We start from the raw sequence: 16,261 nt of genomic DNA, 5'->3' as shown, positions 1-16,261 counted from the left end.
CATTTTTTAATTTAAAAAGTTTGAATAATTCAATAATTTTATTTTTTTTCTAAAGTTAACACATTGGACCAATATATCTAATAATTATTAGATTGAAATATTATTTACTCTAATTAATATTAATTTTTAAAATATGATGATTTATATTACATTGTATGACAAATTGATGATCTTTCCATACAAAACAATGTAATTTTGAATCGAAATCAATAATTTGCAATTTAAATCATCAATTTTTAAAAATTAATATTAATTAGAGTAAATAAAATTTAAATCTAATAATTATTTAATTAATATGTCTACTTTATAAAAATAATTAAAACTAAAATGTTATTTATACATTACTATCCGTAATAATTGTTTTAAAATGTATATCAAAATGCGTCGTTTCATATGCAAAGGACCTATAAATGTATAATAATTCAATCTTTAATAGTATAATATAATAATATTTATGTATTTCATAATAATATTAATAGATATTAAAATATACTTTTATATAATAAATGGTTATTAATTCATAACTAAAAATGTTTTTTTAAAGACACTAATTATATATTTTTTTCATAAATAATTTTTTAAATAATAATTTAATAATTGCATTGAAAAGAAATTATTATGTTTTCCATGTCTTTTGCTTAGACCTTATGTAAAAAGTTTAGCCAAAAGTTTTAGTGTATTTACTTTTTATGCGAACCAATGAATTAAAACTTATTATAATTTTAAAAATAATCATTTTATTTAATTATTTAATTTTGATAATATATTTCAATAGTTTTAGTCCTATAGTACAGACATATCAAAGCATATAATGAATTGACAGTTCTGTTACTTATACTGTAGAGTGACTTAAAACAAAGGGTTGACCTTTAAATATGTCGGCAGGTATTTGATGGCTAATAAATGTAGTCAAAGTGCTATTTATGTTCAGTATATTAAAAGTATCCAATTTTACGTTTTTACAATAATTTGTTAATTAAATTATTGTTTTATTTAAATAAAATTTTACTAAATTTAAGTTAACTTAAGTATAAAGCATAGGTAACCGTACTTATTTATTACACTATTATTTTCCTGTTTGTATATTTTTATCATAATTTTGATATTTTGATAAAATAAATCATTAACTTATAAATATTTATTATTTTTATAAAGTAATAATCACTATGGACACTTTTAATAAACTATATTTTAATATTAGTTAATAATAAATATTTAATGTTAATCCGAATGTATTTTAAATATTAAAGTTTATCATTCAATACAACACTTAAAGTGGCAAAAAAAGAGAAATTTCTAGAAAGTTTCTAAAATAAATTTCTGTCTATGGGATCCCAATGTTAATTTTGTTATTTCGATATTTGTTATTATTTAACAATACATAATATTTATAAATAATAACTAAATATTATTATTAGTATTTTAATTAATTTTAAAAATAATAATAAATCTATTTAATTACACTAAACTTGAAATATAATTGAATGATGAATAAAATTTTACAAAACTAATTATAATATAGAGATAGCATTTGTAGAATAGTGTAATGTATAGTAAATTTATATCTATGATAGTATTATAATAGCTATAGATATGGGGATATCATAGTATAATAATAAAGTAAAATTTCTAGAAAATTAATTTTTGAGAAATTTATTAGAAATTTCTATTTGCATACCTCTAACAACACTTGACATATAAAGTGGTTATAACTTTGATTTATCATTTAGAATATTATCATAATATTGTAGATAATATACTGTAATAATAAAATTAGTTATTACCGTAAATTTAATTGAAAACAATAGCCATTTGTAGAAACTGAACCCAAACTTTTAGTTTCAAGTGTTTTTAATGAACTTTTGAATTAAAAAGTAATGAAATAATTATAATTTATTAAATACTGTATACAGTATTATCATAGGATTGCCAATAAATAGATACAATTGTTTCAATAGATTCAATAGTTATATTAGTAGTATAAAACAAAAAGTCGACACTCCTTTAAGGATAAGCCTTAAACAGTTGTAATTTCGACTTCAATTTATTAATTACATTATTAAAATTTAAATAATTGTAATTCATTTATTTATAGTCATTCAATATTATACAATCAATTAAATAACAATCAAAATAAAAATACATAATTCAAAAAATGTGGTTAAAATTTATTTTTAATTTATTAGTTCGTCGAAACAACATTTGCTAAATCAATAATACTTTTCAATTATCCATACTATCGATAAAGTCGTGCCAAATATCGCAATGAATTGGCGATCAATTTTGGATTACTTGCTCTGAATATAAGATTTATTCATTAATTTATAAATCATTCATTAATCCAAATTAATTACTTAATGCAGTCTTTGTAGAAATCCTCCAATTGTTCGGTACTGGCGGTAGTCATTGTTGTGTTATTTTGCGCCGGCACTGACTTCAATGAATTGGCCAACCATTCGTTTGCTGCCTATTTATTTCATAATAGATTATAATATTATATAATATAAAATAATAATAATAATAATAATATACATTTCGATCAAATGAAATCAAACTCCATAAAATATCAGTCATATCTGTGACCATATATGATGGCAAATGAAAGAGCGATGCATTGATGACTGCATCCATCAATTTTTGGCCAAAACCTTCTTTAAGCAACTTCTCAATCAAATGTCTATAATTTTTTACTTCAATCAACTCAATAGCAAACTTGACAACTGATCCATTGGCATCCTGGTGCTCTAATGGCATTGCGGCTATCAATAACTTCAATATATTATCCAACATATCGTTATTTAAGAAAGCATTACTACATTTTTGAAGAATTCTGTAAAATATGTTTAATTAAATAACAATTATCGGTATTTATTTAAATCAATTAATCACAAACCGAGTGCAAAGTCTAAAAAAGTCATCGATAGTATCGGGATGTTGTCGTAATTGGGAATCACATAACAGTTTAAACGTAGTCAATGAAAATTCCTAACAATTAAATTATTAGATTAATAAAATAAATAATTAATAAATAATAAATATATAATACATTAAGCATTCGGATGAGTCCTGAAGATATAGTAATGTCATTTTCAGATGCAAACTCATCCACTAAAATGGATCCCAAATAGAGAAATGAGGTGTGATTTGGAAATTGTTGATAGAGTGGCACAATTTGGTTGACAATTGGCTGCAAAAGCCACGAGGGTTTGAATGAACGGATAAGAAATCTCAAACAACGACTACATCTCTCAATTAAATGTGGATTTGTTGCCGCGTATGCCGTCAATGCAATGCTAGCCAATGGCCATAACTGGTCGTTCACTAATGAGGCTAATATTGGTGAATGAAGTGATACTTCACTTAATTTCATTTTCCTAAATATAGCGGCAATTCTATCGAAATAAATAACAATTTGACTTTCATTTGCTTTGTTGTTCACTAAATCTTGAAGTCTCTCCAAATGAGGTGTTAATAGCTGAGCGACTAAGTGGTCCTGATTTTGATCGGATGCCGATATAATAGCAGCACAACATTGGACTAAATTAGTCGAGGCTTCGGCGCTCTTTATTAGGTCTATTTGGGAACAGATTTGAATCAAAATTGATATTAAATTATGATTTCCAACCAAATGCTGTGAAGCACACGACTCTATAATTTTTTGAAGAGCTTGAGCGGCATGTGATGACAACTCTTCAATTTTATGACAGTTTGCTATCATATTAAGCAAGAAATTCAACACTGCGTCCAAATACATGGCGTTTGATTTAAGCCAATCTGAAAGCTCGCCTAATATATTACAAATAGTGGCATAGATTTGGATATGTTGTGAACTCTGGTTCACTGATGTATAGTTTAAAACTAAATTAATAATTTCAGCAATCATTTGATTGTCATCGGGTTCGACCTTTTGGCCGATAATACAACTAATTATAAAAAGATTTGACTCAATCACTTCCCATGCGTTTACTGTTTTTAAAGTATCGATAATATTATTGCCATTAATATAATTCTTGATACCAATTGTTGGAATCATTTCTTTGACTAAATCTTTGACTCGACATCGAAGTTCATATAAATCTGATTTATAGTCAAGAAGTGCAACGCAGTCAGAGTCTAATTGGCAATGTTTGGTGAGTGCGGCCATCAATCGATTGCAATGGGGTATGAAAGTAGTGGTTCGCCGGTTGTATATCTTTTCAGAAAACATATACCAAAAGTAAAATGTTATGTCTATTATCTCAATATCATAGTGACCACAACAAGTCAGTAAGAGATCCAATATCTTTAAATCAACTTCGTTGATAATTAATGGATCAATCACTGATTCAGCCAATTCGGTAATAACTTTAGTATAATTTTCTACTTTCTCTGTGTCTTCATTAGCCACTGCCAGATGATATGCTGTTTCCAATTGATATACTTGATTGAGAAGATAGTGAGTCAATTGTTGGTAAGTTTGGTATTCTTCACAAAGTATTGCTGTGTCACAGATTGTATTGGAAGCCGAATCATGAATCAGTTTCGGACAGTTTGGGTTCCGGAGGGCTTCAAAAGCAGAGGTAAGAATTGGCTCAATTTGGTTGATAACCGAAACATCTATAAATCGAAGCCAAGCGCCCAAACATTTGTAGATATCGGACAACAATTGTTCCTGAGTTTGACTGTTCTCTTGATTCCAATTGATTTTGGTTTCACTCAATGTCTTCATCAAGAGTTGGATCACATCATTGGAAATTTGCTTCAAGTAATCACTGAATACAGCCTTTCTTTTGCCTCCAATTCTGATAGCATTGCGTTCTCCCTGTACTTCTTCAGCCAAACAAATCAATATTTCTATAAGAATTGATACGTCGGGCACCTGTCGGGCCAACTCTTCAATCGGATGCGTCCATTCGGGTACTAATATAGCTATGAATTTAATAAACATAAATAATATTATAAATCAATGTTCAGTTAATTCAATTATTGTCGACAATACCCAAGTAAGTGATGGCCAGCGAGAGTTGTGTGCGAACAACAGTCTCCTTATTGTTGCGCAAGTGTTGGATAATCTTGTCCTTCAACTGGGAATAGCTTTCTTGTGGCAGCTGTTGGAAGTGTTTCTCGATCTTATTCTTGAGTATTTGAGCGGCAAATATACGACAATAGATGTCCGAGTTTTGGTCACTAAGTATTTGATCGGCAATAGTCCAGCCGTAGACCGAGTCCTGTATGGCCTCCATATTGCGGTGCACTTCGGGTTTTGGATCACTTAAATAAAAACTTTTGATCAGTGAATACACTGTCTTCAGATCGGGTACTGTGTCTGTAGTCGTGTCCATTATCTTCGGGTATTACAAGTGATGCCTTTGACCACTCAATTGACCAAAAATTATGTAATTTTAATGAAAAATATAATCAATTATTTAATATTAATTCAAATTTAAATCAAATTAAACACTCATTTCAGCCATTGTTTCGTTCATAACGTTCATAATGTATATCATATTATTATTGGAATACAGTTTCAGTCAATTATTTATACCTTATTTTTAATAATATTTATATTGAAAAGCTCTACAATAAAAACAACTGACTTTTGAAACGCCGGTTTGAATATATTTGACGAAAGGAGGCGTTAATCGAGTCTATGTTTATCACAAACAATCAGTCATTGAATGACTGCTTTAGACAATAGAGTCGTAGAGTTCTAATAGGGTTTCAATACAAAAGTCGAAACCGAATTTAATTTAATTAAAAAATAAGTTATATTAAGAAATTAAATATTATTTTTATTAAATTTACTAATTTTTAATAAATTATAAATTTTAAAAAATATATTGTTTTATTTAAATCACTTTAAATCAATTAGAATTTAATGAATTGCAAAAAATCTAAATTTTAAGACAAAACCCGAACCGAAATAAACACGGTTTGAGTTCTGGTTCTTATTATTACTTAATAACTAAATATATATAAAAAATACGGATATTTTGTATAAATTTTAAAACTTATTTATCTCTTATATATTCTTATTATTATTTATTAATCGGATATAAGTTTATCTGTGATTATAAATAATGCAAACAGTGTTGTAGTCCACACTTCAATCATTAAGAGATCTTTTTGATATTTTTTTATTATTTTTTTATGTATTGTATAAATGTTTTGTTATTTTTAAAGAAAGAAATTATTTTTTTATTCATTTATCTTAATTCTAAAGTTAAGATTTATTATTGATTTTATAAATTTAATTTAATACAGTATTATACAGTATTAACATATAATATACAGTTTAATATAACGTATAGTGAATACAATAAATAACAATCATAATAAATATAATTAAAATATTATAAATAAAATTTGATTATTAGAAAAAATATCAGTTAAAAAAATAAAACTTATATTTTATACGTTATATTATATTGTGTTAATCATTGTTTAATTTATTAGATTGAAAACTTTGCTATATTTGAATAATGATATTAACTATAATAAATAACTTTATAATTGATTAAAAGATAATTTGATTTTTATAGAATTGTGAGAATATTTTAGAAAATAGATATTCTTTACATTATATTATAGTTGTCTTACAATACAAACTCAATTGTGAAACAATTTAAGTCTTGATTTACACCTTCAGAGACAATACATCTAAAATGAAATTACTTTTAAGGGCTCTTTCTTTTTGAATGTACAGTAAACTCAATTTATTTTGTTTTCAAACCCATGTATAATATTATTGATTGTAACGATTAGAGATTAAAGACGAACAATGTTTTACACTTTTTTCACAAACAAGTATTGCATACAACTATTGCACTCAACAATCGATGGCATAAATTCATGTCAAATATGTATCAAATGTCGCTCTCTTTCGTCTCTTTCGTCTCTTTCGTCTCTATCATCTCTAACTAAATCAATAAAACTTTTAAGGAGATTAACAATTATTTTAAAAAGTATTTCAATATTTGTTTAGAAATTTCAACATTATTTCAAACAACAGTTTTTATCTAAAACAAGATATAAAAAGCTTAAGAATTTACTAAATTCTTGGATATTATGAAATCAATTTTGAGTTTAATATATAAGTTATTCTTTATTTATTTTAAACTTTATATCAATATTAAATTTTAAAGTACATAAATATATAATGATAAAAATTTTACATTTAGTTTCTTTAAAATCATTGTATTTTGTAAAGCAATTCCTTTTCAATACAATACATGAGTGAAAACAATATTATTATATTTAGTGCAATTCAATGTAACAAATAATGTGAACAATTGAGACCATCATTGAAGTACTGCTGACCTGACATATCAATACAATTGGAAATGTGGTGTCTTTTTAAGCATCGATTGCTTTTTATGTCTCTTCTCTCAGTAATGATATCTCATTTTACTGACATTTTTGGACACAAAAGCAGTTTAATCTACAACTTTACTAAACTCCTATCAATGCATTTTCAAGCAACACATTAGCTATAGATTTATATTAATATCATTATTTTAAACGATAATAATTGTTAAGAGATTGCATTTCTGTTTCATCTTTATATTAAAACTTAATACTAAATAATACAACACTTATTTAAACTCAAGAGTTCTTGAAAATAATGTTTGCATAATTTACAAAATTCATTTATGCAAACATTATACTGTATTTAAAGTATTGTCATAAAAGATTAGATATAATATTATTAATATTAAAGTAAATTTTTTAAAATTTGTAAACTAAAAATTAATTTGCATAATTGAAATATTTTTTAACAACATTATAGTATTGGTGTGTCATATGACTCATATCAATATAATAAGCATTTTAAAGATAAAAACGCAAATCATATATATTATATAATATAAGAAAATATGTTATGTACCCTATATTATCAAAAATATTTTAAATAAATATTATTTATGGAAATACATGTGAGTGAAAGTTTGAAAATATATATTAAGAAAATGTTTATTGAAAGTCAAATGTAACATAAATTTAATCGATTGATTTGATTGTAGAGTTTGTTTCTCAAGAATCAACACAACATATAAGTGCCAAAAGTGCTCAGTTATGCATCGAGAGTAAGCACTGACACTTCAGTACAGTATATATGCCTTTAAGTAAAAGCATATACCTCTCGATCATGTCATTGAATTTTGATATAATTCTGTGATATTCTGTATATTCTGTGTTATTCTAACAAATAATTCAGTTTTCTTTTGCCATTCCAGTCGTCACTTGTTTTTATAACCATTTAATTCTTATGTCAACACGTTTTGATCGTTTCTTTATATATTAAATTGATACCAAATGTACTGTAACTTTATATTATATAATATTCACTAATATAAAAATATAGTTACAATATTTATCTAAATTTTTCACAATTAACACTTATTTTAATGATTTTAAAACAGCATATTTATAATTGAAATTCTATGAATAAGACTATCATTTAAATGTGATTTGAATGATGAAAATATGTGACAATAAGTGTAAGTATAAGGCATATGTTATAAGACGTGCAAATTGTTTGAACAAAAAAACAAATTCACATAAAATATTAAGTTATAGTTTATATACAATGGCTTACCAAATGAAAACATAGACATTGAGAAACAAATTTAAAGATAACGTTATTTTCAAAAAAATCAATTGTTTGCCAAATATTTTTCAAACAAATATTACTTTCATATCTTTCTTCAAAAGCTTAGTTTCATATAAAATACAAACATTTTATAAATTTTCAATCATTTATTTATTTGATGATAAAATAATAAAAATTAATTTAATTTCTATAAATAAAATTTTTTATAATATAGTATTTTATTTAAAGAACAAAAATTTATTATCATAATTTATATAACATTTTGTACAGTATTTATATAAAATAATTACTTCCTTTTAAAATAGCATTTAATTATTTTTAGCATTTAAATAACACTTTAAAATGTAATTCATAATTATTAATACAATGAGTTGAGTACAGACAACGAAATCAACATAACATATAATGAAAAAAAAATTTAAGCGATAGTAATAAATAAAATAAACTATTGGTTATTAAAATTATTATACAACACATATCACTATTTATTACAATCACTATATTTGCTTTCTGAAAATAAATCAAAGTTTGATTTTTTTTGTATACTTCCCATTATAATCAAAATTTATTTTATTTAATAACTATGAAAATATTGATACGATTGATCTAAAATTTAATATATATATATGTAAAATTATAATATATATCAAAATATATCAATTAAAATATTAATTTCCAAAATTTGCTTAACCGCCCCTGCTACTTTATTATACACATATTATAAATATATAGTAATACAACTAATTTAAATAAAAAATATTAAAAGCTATTACCAATTCATAATAAGACTTATTTTGAATTTTTGAATTAATGTTAATATTTTTCAGAAAATAAAATCAATAATTAACTGAATAAGTGTTGAATAAGTTACTACTAGTCAATGATCTAATTATTGATTTCAATTAACTACAAATATTTACTAAATATTTTTAAAAATAAATAATTTAATCAAATGTTATTATAAATATTAATTATAGTTTTATTTTGTGCATGGTCAACTGTACCGTATTTTTATAGAATAACTAAATTTGTGTCAAAGTCTAAATATAAAACTAACTCATTATAAAAATTTTATTTTCTGTACTCAAAAATAGAAAATAACAATAATACTATTTTATATAATAATTAAAGTTTGAAAAAATGCTAAAATTATATGATTATAAAAATAAATTAATTTGCATGAAACATATTTAATAAATAACAAACTAGGTCATCCCAAGAGTAAAATACAAACATTATTTAAATATTGTTTTTTATATAATGTGTTTCATTATTTTTTCTAAATTATTTAAATAACAATTGTATATACAGTACATGTATATTGTGAGCACTAAACGACAGAAATTACTTTAATGAATATTTTCTTATTTTCTCATTCTTTACATATATTAAGCCAATAATGACTGAATCTTTAACTAAATTTATTTTAGACAAACTTATACTACAATATGTAAGAAATAGATTGACTTAAACTGAGTTTTATTATATAAAAATGTTACATTAATTAACACAAATTCACCATTATATAATACAATACAATAAAATAAAATAGAAAAGTTATTGTATTATATAAATAAACATTTTATTATTTCTAACAATTCTATACTAATATATAATTTGAAATATATTATTACTTTACATTAACCTTATAATAGCTTATAATTATAAACTTTCAATAAAAGTTTTATTTATATATTTACAGCCAATGTATAAAATATGTTTATACACAAATATAAATATATTAAATATAACTTTTGATATATACAGTATATATTAAATATATCTATAAAAATATTTAATGTATTTTTAATGATTTATTAGTAATATATATTTATGTTAACTAAGTTATTTAGTAATATATTTATAATTAAATTAGTTTTGTATAACCATGTTTAAACTAATAATCAAATTGGTGATGTAATGGGCAAACGTTATTGATAATTATAACTCTTTTGCCAATTAACTAAAAAACAATAAACATATAAATTATCAATTTTGAATACTTAACAGCTTTTATCAATACTATTCTATAATTCAATTTATAATTTATAAATATTTTTACAAATATAATAATTGTAGTATATATTTGTAATGTACCGATAATTACACTCAATATTAGGCCTAATATTCAATATTTTTTTTATTCTAGTTTATATAAATTCAAGTTATTAGTATTCATATTCAATACGATATATAAGTTTAATAATCAATGAGTACTAATGAATAATCAATTTCTATTTCGATCTCATTTTTCTATATTAAGTTAAATAATTTGCTATTAATTATTTATAATATTTTTATATTTAATCCTATTTTTGATATTTTCAATCGATTTATGACTGCTTGATATGCTTAACATAAGGGAGTGCCTATTCAGAGGCCATAGACATCAGTTCATATCATAACATCGATATGTAATCAATTTAAAACATTTTATTATTTCAATTATTAATTATCTGTATTTTAAATATTATTATTATTAATAAATCTATTGAATTGTTAATGTGAAGTATGAATTGATAACGAGTATTGCACTGATAAAGTGATTACCATAGTTGTGATATAAGTGTTAAGCAGTTATTTAGAGATTACTAAGTGATGTGATATCTTTGACATCATATCGGATATATTTTCCGAAGAAACTAAGGCCTGAAGTGCACCATTTGAGCTACCGTTCCCCAAGAGTTAGTCATTCAAGTCTATAAGCCATTACATACTTATTATTTTATTATTATTAAAACTATATTTTATACTATTTGATGATTAATTTCTTTATAAACATTTGATATTTATAATTAAATACATATGTATAATAAAATATAAGATAATTGTAAGTATTGTATAAAATATGTAATTATTAAAATTTAAATATGAAATTATAGTTTTTAATAAATAGAAAAATATTATTTAACTACTGTATGTGATTACACAATGAAGAAAAGATTAATAATTTATAAAATAATTTAAATAGGTTTTTATGACAAAATTATATACTTATTGAATTGAAATATTATTTTCCGGTTTTGGTTTGTTGTAATCAAGTAATTAAAAGTAACGTAATTTTGGGATACAATTGGAGAAACAGATTAATACAGTTCAGTGAACATTACAATAGTTTATCTCTTCAACTAATGTTCATTAATGACAATACAATACAATACTATAAATTTATTAAATCATTCAATAATTTTTTGACAACATTTTATTTTATTATAAAAATCGGGAAAACATTTCCAACGTAAATTTCTTTTTAATTTTTTCCGAATATTTATTACATTAAAAAATAAAAATAGTTTTCAATACTTTTTTTAAAAATTCTTAAAATAACAATATTTTAATGTCATTTTTTAGTTTCAAAGCTAATTAAATTTATTACTTTGATAATTAAATATTTAGTTTTATTTTTTATATAAAATTATAAATTATTAGATAAAAATTAGTACAAAAAGATTGTGTAAAACTAAGTTATCGGAAATTATATATTAATATTATTAATATTAAAAGCTTTAAAATCTTACACAATTACTTATACATCAATTTATTTACTATAAAAAGTTATAAATTTAGTTTAAAATTTTGATTATAAATTAAGAAAAGTCAGATCAATGAATAGTTTTTTATTAATATAAATATATTATAGAGAATGCAAACAAATAGAGATAATTTAATCATTTATATATAATGGCAAATAAACAAATAACATGTTTGTATGAAAATTGTAATTTAATTAATATTTATTACTATAAATATATAAATTATATAATATAATACACTTTTGTTAGTCTAGTTCAAAGTTATATGCATTTAACTGACTAATAAAGCAGTCCCTATGCTATACGTTTACCACATGTCACAGACTAACACTTAATATGATAACAGGTATTGATTATATGGGGTCACAGTTTATAAAGGATGACCTATTGTACACAACTATATAATTAAATATATTAAATATATTAATATATAAATTATACAATATATCACAATGTATTTGATTTTGTTTTCTTTCGCAACTTTTGGTTAATTTACAAATTTTGTTTTGTTAACTCAAATTTATCTGTGTGTTTATCTATTTTAAATTGGCCTAAAAAAATTCAATCAGGATAAATAATATTTAATTATTTTGTATTTTTAATTACAAACGTTTATAATGATAGACAGTTTATACAACAATTAGATATAGACTGTAGTTTATGTTTATTATATAAAATCTATTTTTGACATTTTAAACTGGGTTTTAAATAAAATTAGAATATTTAATGATTTTTGTAATGATCTTTATAAATTTAATTATCCTCATTAATTAGGTTTATAATGATAGTTTTATGTAAATTTTTATATAAATATATATTTCTTAACAATAAATTTATTTTAATTTACTTTAGAATATACAGTAGAGATGAGCAAATAGAAAGTTTCTAATAAATTTCCGTGAGAAAGTTTCTAGAAAATTTCTCATAAATAAATTTCTATAGAAATTTAACTTTATTGTTATACAATAACTGTATGTGATCCCCATATCTATAGTTATTGTAATACTATACATATAATATTATACTATACAGCAGGGCTTGATTTTGAGTGTTTTTTTGTCTAGACTGACTGGCATTATAATTATTTTTAAAATAATAATGACAACACAGAGAGAAAAATACAATACCAATAAAAATTTCTAGAATTGTCATTAGCTAAATAATAATAATTCAAGTAAAAATGTATTAAAAAAGTTTATAGTTTATTAATAATATTTATATTTATAAATATAAATAAAATTAATTATGTTTATTAATTATTAATTAATTAATTACAAATATAAAATTAACATTTTGCCAAAAAAAATAATATAAAATAATTATTTAATTATTCATATCTTTATAAATAGAAAAAATATATTGTTAATTATATTAATATTATATATTAATAGATATTTTTTTCACAAAATTACAAAATTAACCTTTTATCATTTTTTATTTAAAATTGTTTTGTTAAATTTAATTGTATATTTACTAGTTAGATCCATGTAATAAAATGTGTATCAATAGTTAACACGTGCAACAATACCCTCTCTCTCTCTCTCAATCTATCTCTTTACTAAACAATGCTTTCACGCGCTATATAATATACAGTGTATTATAAAAAGTATATTTTATTTAATTTATTTTATTTAATAAATTAAAATTATTAATAATCGCCGACACAAAAAAGTAATTGTTTGCGTGACAGAAAATGGCACAAACATTGAACAAATTATATAATAGTATAGATTAGTTTAAATAAAACAGTTGGTTTTATAATTTTTTAATTATAATTATAACTGTTTTTCATTTTAATTAATTTTTTAATTAATTATTTTAAATTAAATATTTTTAATTAATTCATTTAATTAATATTTTCTAATTACTTTATATTCTTTAATTCGTTTTTTATTAAACTATTTTATATCTATTTATATTGCTTCATTATATTATCTATTGTGTTTTTTTCTCTGTGTAGTTATTATTTATTTAAAATAAATTACAATGCCAGTCAGTCTAGACAAAAAAAAACATTCAAAATCAAGCCCTGCTATACAGCTGTGATTATCAATTTTGCTATCATGATAGTATACAGTAATATACAAATGTGATATCTGTATATATATATTATAATTATTTAATAATAATTAATTTTGTAAAATTGTATTCATCATTTTATTATATATATCATACTGTAGTTTAATTAATTATTTTTTTACTTTAATTAATAATTAAAATACTAATAATAATATTTACGGTAATTTATTGTTATATGATAGCAAATATCGAGATAACAAAATTAAAATGGGGATCCCATAGATAGAAATTTCTTTTAGAAACTTTCTATAAATTTCTCTATTATTTTATAAATTTTTCTTTTTTTGCCAACACTTATATAAAGTATATCATAAGTTTAGTTAAAGCAATTTACTTAAATAAATGTCCATTTCGTTTAATTAATATCATCTAAACGTTTTAACAAAATGATAATCAATACAAAATATGATTAAAATGATTAAATTAAGTAAATATGATTATAATTGAATCAATTAAAGTTATAATGTTTAATGTTATATATTTATATAATAATAAGATATACAGTATTTTGAATTGTAACATAAATATATGTAATTAAATAAATTTTTAAATTATAAATCATTAAAAATTTAATTTATAATATATAAAATTTTCTCTAAATTTATTATATTTATCAATTTTTAATATTATTGACTTAATATATTCATTTAATATAGTTTATTGTTAATAAATTAATATTAATAACTTAAAGTATATTACTGTAAATTAAATAACATTTTTATTTTCTAAAAAGCAATACTTTAGTATTAAATGAATAAAAATAATTAACGTTTAAGTGATTAAGTATTCAATATAAACATAAAACAAATGTTTTCCTTTAACAGAGTTTTCTATTTTTGATTGAATGTTGAGCTTATGTCTCAATTATTGACACTAATTATAGATTAATAAAAGAATCCATACATTAATTAAACTAAAAACTAATTTATCAAATTGTATTCAATAAATCAATTATATATTGATATTACAATTATTATATATAATTAAATATAAATAAATAACAAGTCAATAAATTAACTAGATCAGTCCATAAAATTTTTATACTCTCTCTCTCTCTCTCTCTCACTCACTCACTCACTCACTCACTCACTCACTCACTCACTCACTCACTATATAATTTGTTTTTTAAATATTTAAATTTTTACATTTCGTGCTTACTTTTAAGTATTTTTCTTGTATAATAATATAGTATTTATAAATTGTTTGAAAAATTATGTATTGTTTGGAGAAGAAAAAATAGTAATTTATAGTAAAATAATATGTTTCTATTATTATTATTATACTGTACAGTACAGTACAGTACTTAAAGTACTGTACAGTATCTATTGAAATAGCAAAAAAAACTTTAACATATAATTTACATAAAATTAGGTCTTAACACTAAAATGCTATAATTATAATTCAAGTTGTTATAAAATTATAATTACATGTAACTGTAAACTGTAATTACAATTAATTGATTATATATTATTATAATTATTTAAGTTTAAGTATAAATTTTATCAAAGTCAAAATATTATAATTTATAATAATTTGATAATAATTATAAACAATTTAATAATATAATTATACTTCTAACCCCAATAAATACAATATAAAAACTGATTGATTGAAAATTATAATATATATATATATTGTTTTTTAGCATTATAAATTTACATTATACAATATAATATATACTAAATAATAAAAATACTATTTAACAGTATCTATTGTATGAATATACTGTATTCATTAATAATTTTTTAATTAATAGTTAATTTTAACAAATAATTTAAAATTTTTATCTAATTATTAGAATTGTAAATATTAGCAATTAATAGACATGTAATAAATTAGATAGAGTTAAGCGAAAACAAATTTTGAATAAAAGGGGTAATGAGTGGAGTAAAATGGAAAAAAATCTCGAAAAATCTTGTGGAGGAGGGGGAGGGGGGAGTACTGATTGTGATGTATACTTTTGTTGTACAATATTTTTAAACAGAAATTTTATCGAAATTTGCAAATCAAGGGATAGTCAAGAGGAAAATTCCTTATTAATTCTCAAAGTTCCCGA

General features: G+C 21.8%; 1 protein-coding gene across 1 annotated transcript; it reads right to left on the bottom strand.

Moving 5' to 3' along the window:
- Positions 1-2,162: 2,162 nt before the first annotated feature.
- On the bottom strand, positions 2,163-5,571 carry LOC128958946 (transportin-3-like). The gene is made up of 6 exons (XM_054304912.1): positions 4,979-5,571; positions 3,047-4,908; positions 2,894-2,985; positions 2,533-2,830; positions 2,355-2,467; positions 2,163-2,297 (listed from the first exon to the last, which is right to left on the bottom strand). Exons 1-6 carry the CDS (start codon positions 5,319-5,321, stop codon positions 2,237-2,239), a joined length of 2,769 nt encoding a protein of 922 aa, XP_054160887.1. The 5' UTR covers positions 5,322-5,571; the 3' UTR covers positions 2,163-2,236.
- Between the last annotated feature and the right edge of the window lie 10,690 nt (positions 5,572-16,261).

This window comes from Oppia nitens, unplaced genomic scaffold (genome assembly GCF_028296485.1).
Source record: "Oppia nitens isolate AA-2021 unplaced genomic scaffold, nextdenovo-longstitch-racon4-pilon3 scaffold3_pilon_pilon_pilon, whole genome shotgun sequence".
Taxonomy (NCBI): Eukaryota; Metazoa; Arthropoda; class Arachnida; order Sarcoptiformes; family Oppiidae; genus Oppia; species Oppia nitens.
Note: the sequence above shows the minus strand (reverse complement) of the source record. Positions and strands in the feature narration are given on the sequence as shown.

Excerpts from the sequence above, each read along its gene's own strand:
- LOC128958946 (XM_054304912.1), bottom strand. The coding sequence starts at position 5,321 with ATGGACACGACTACAGACACAGTACCCGATCTGAAGACAGTGTATTCA. Across the intron at positions 2,468-2,532 it reads TGATTTCATTTGATCGAAAT|GCAGCAAACGAATGGTTGGC; the intron begins GTATATTATTAT and ends TGAAATAAATAG. Across the intron at positions 2,298-2,354 it reads TTCTACAAAGACTGCATTAA|AGCAAGTAATCCAAAATTGA; the intron begins GTAATTAATTTG and ends TCTTATATTCAG.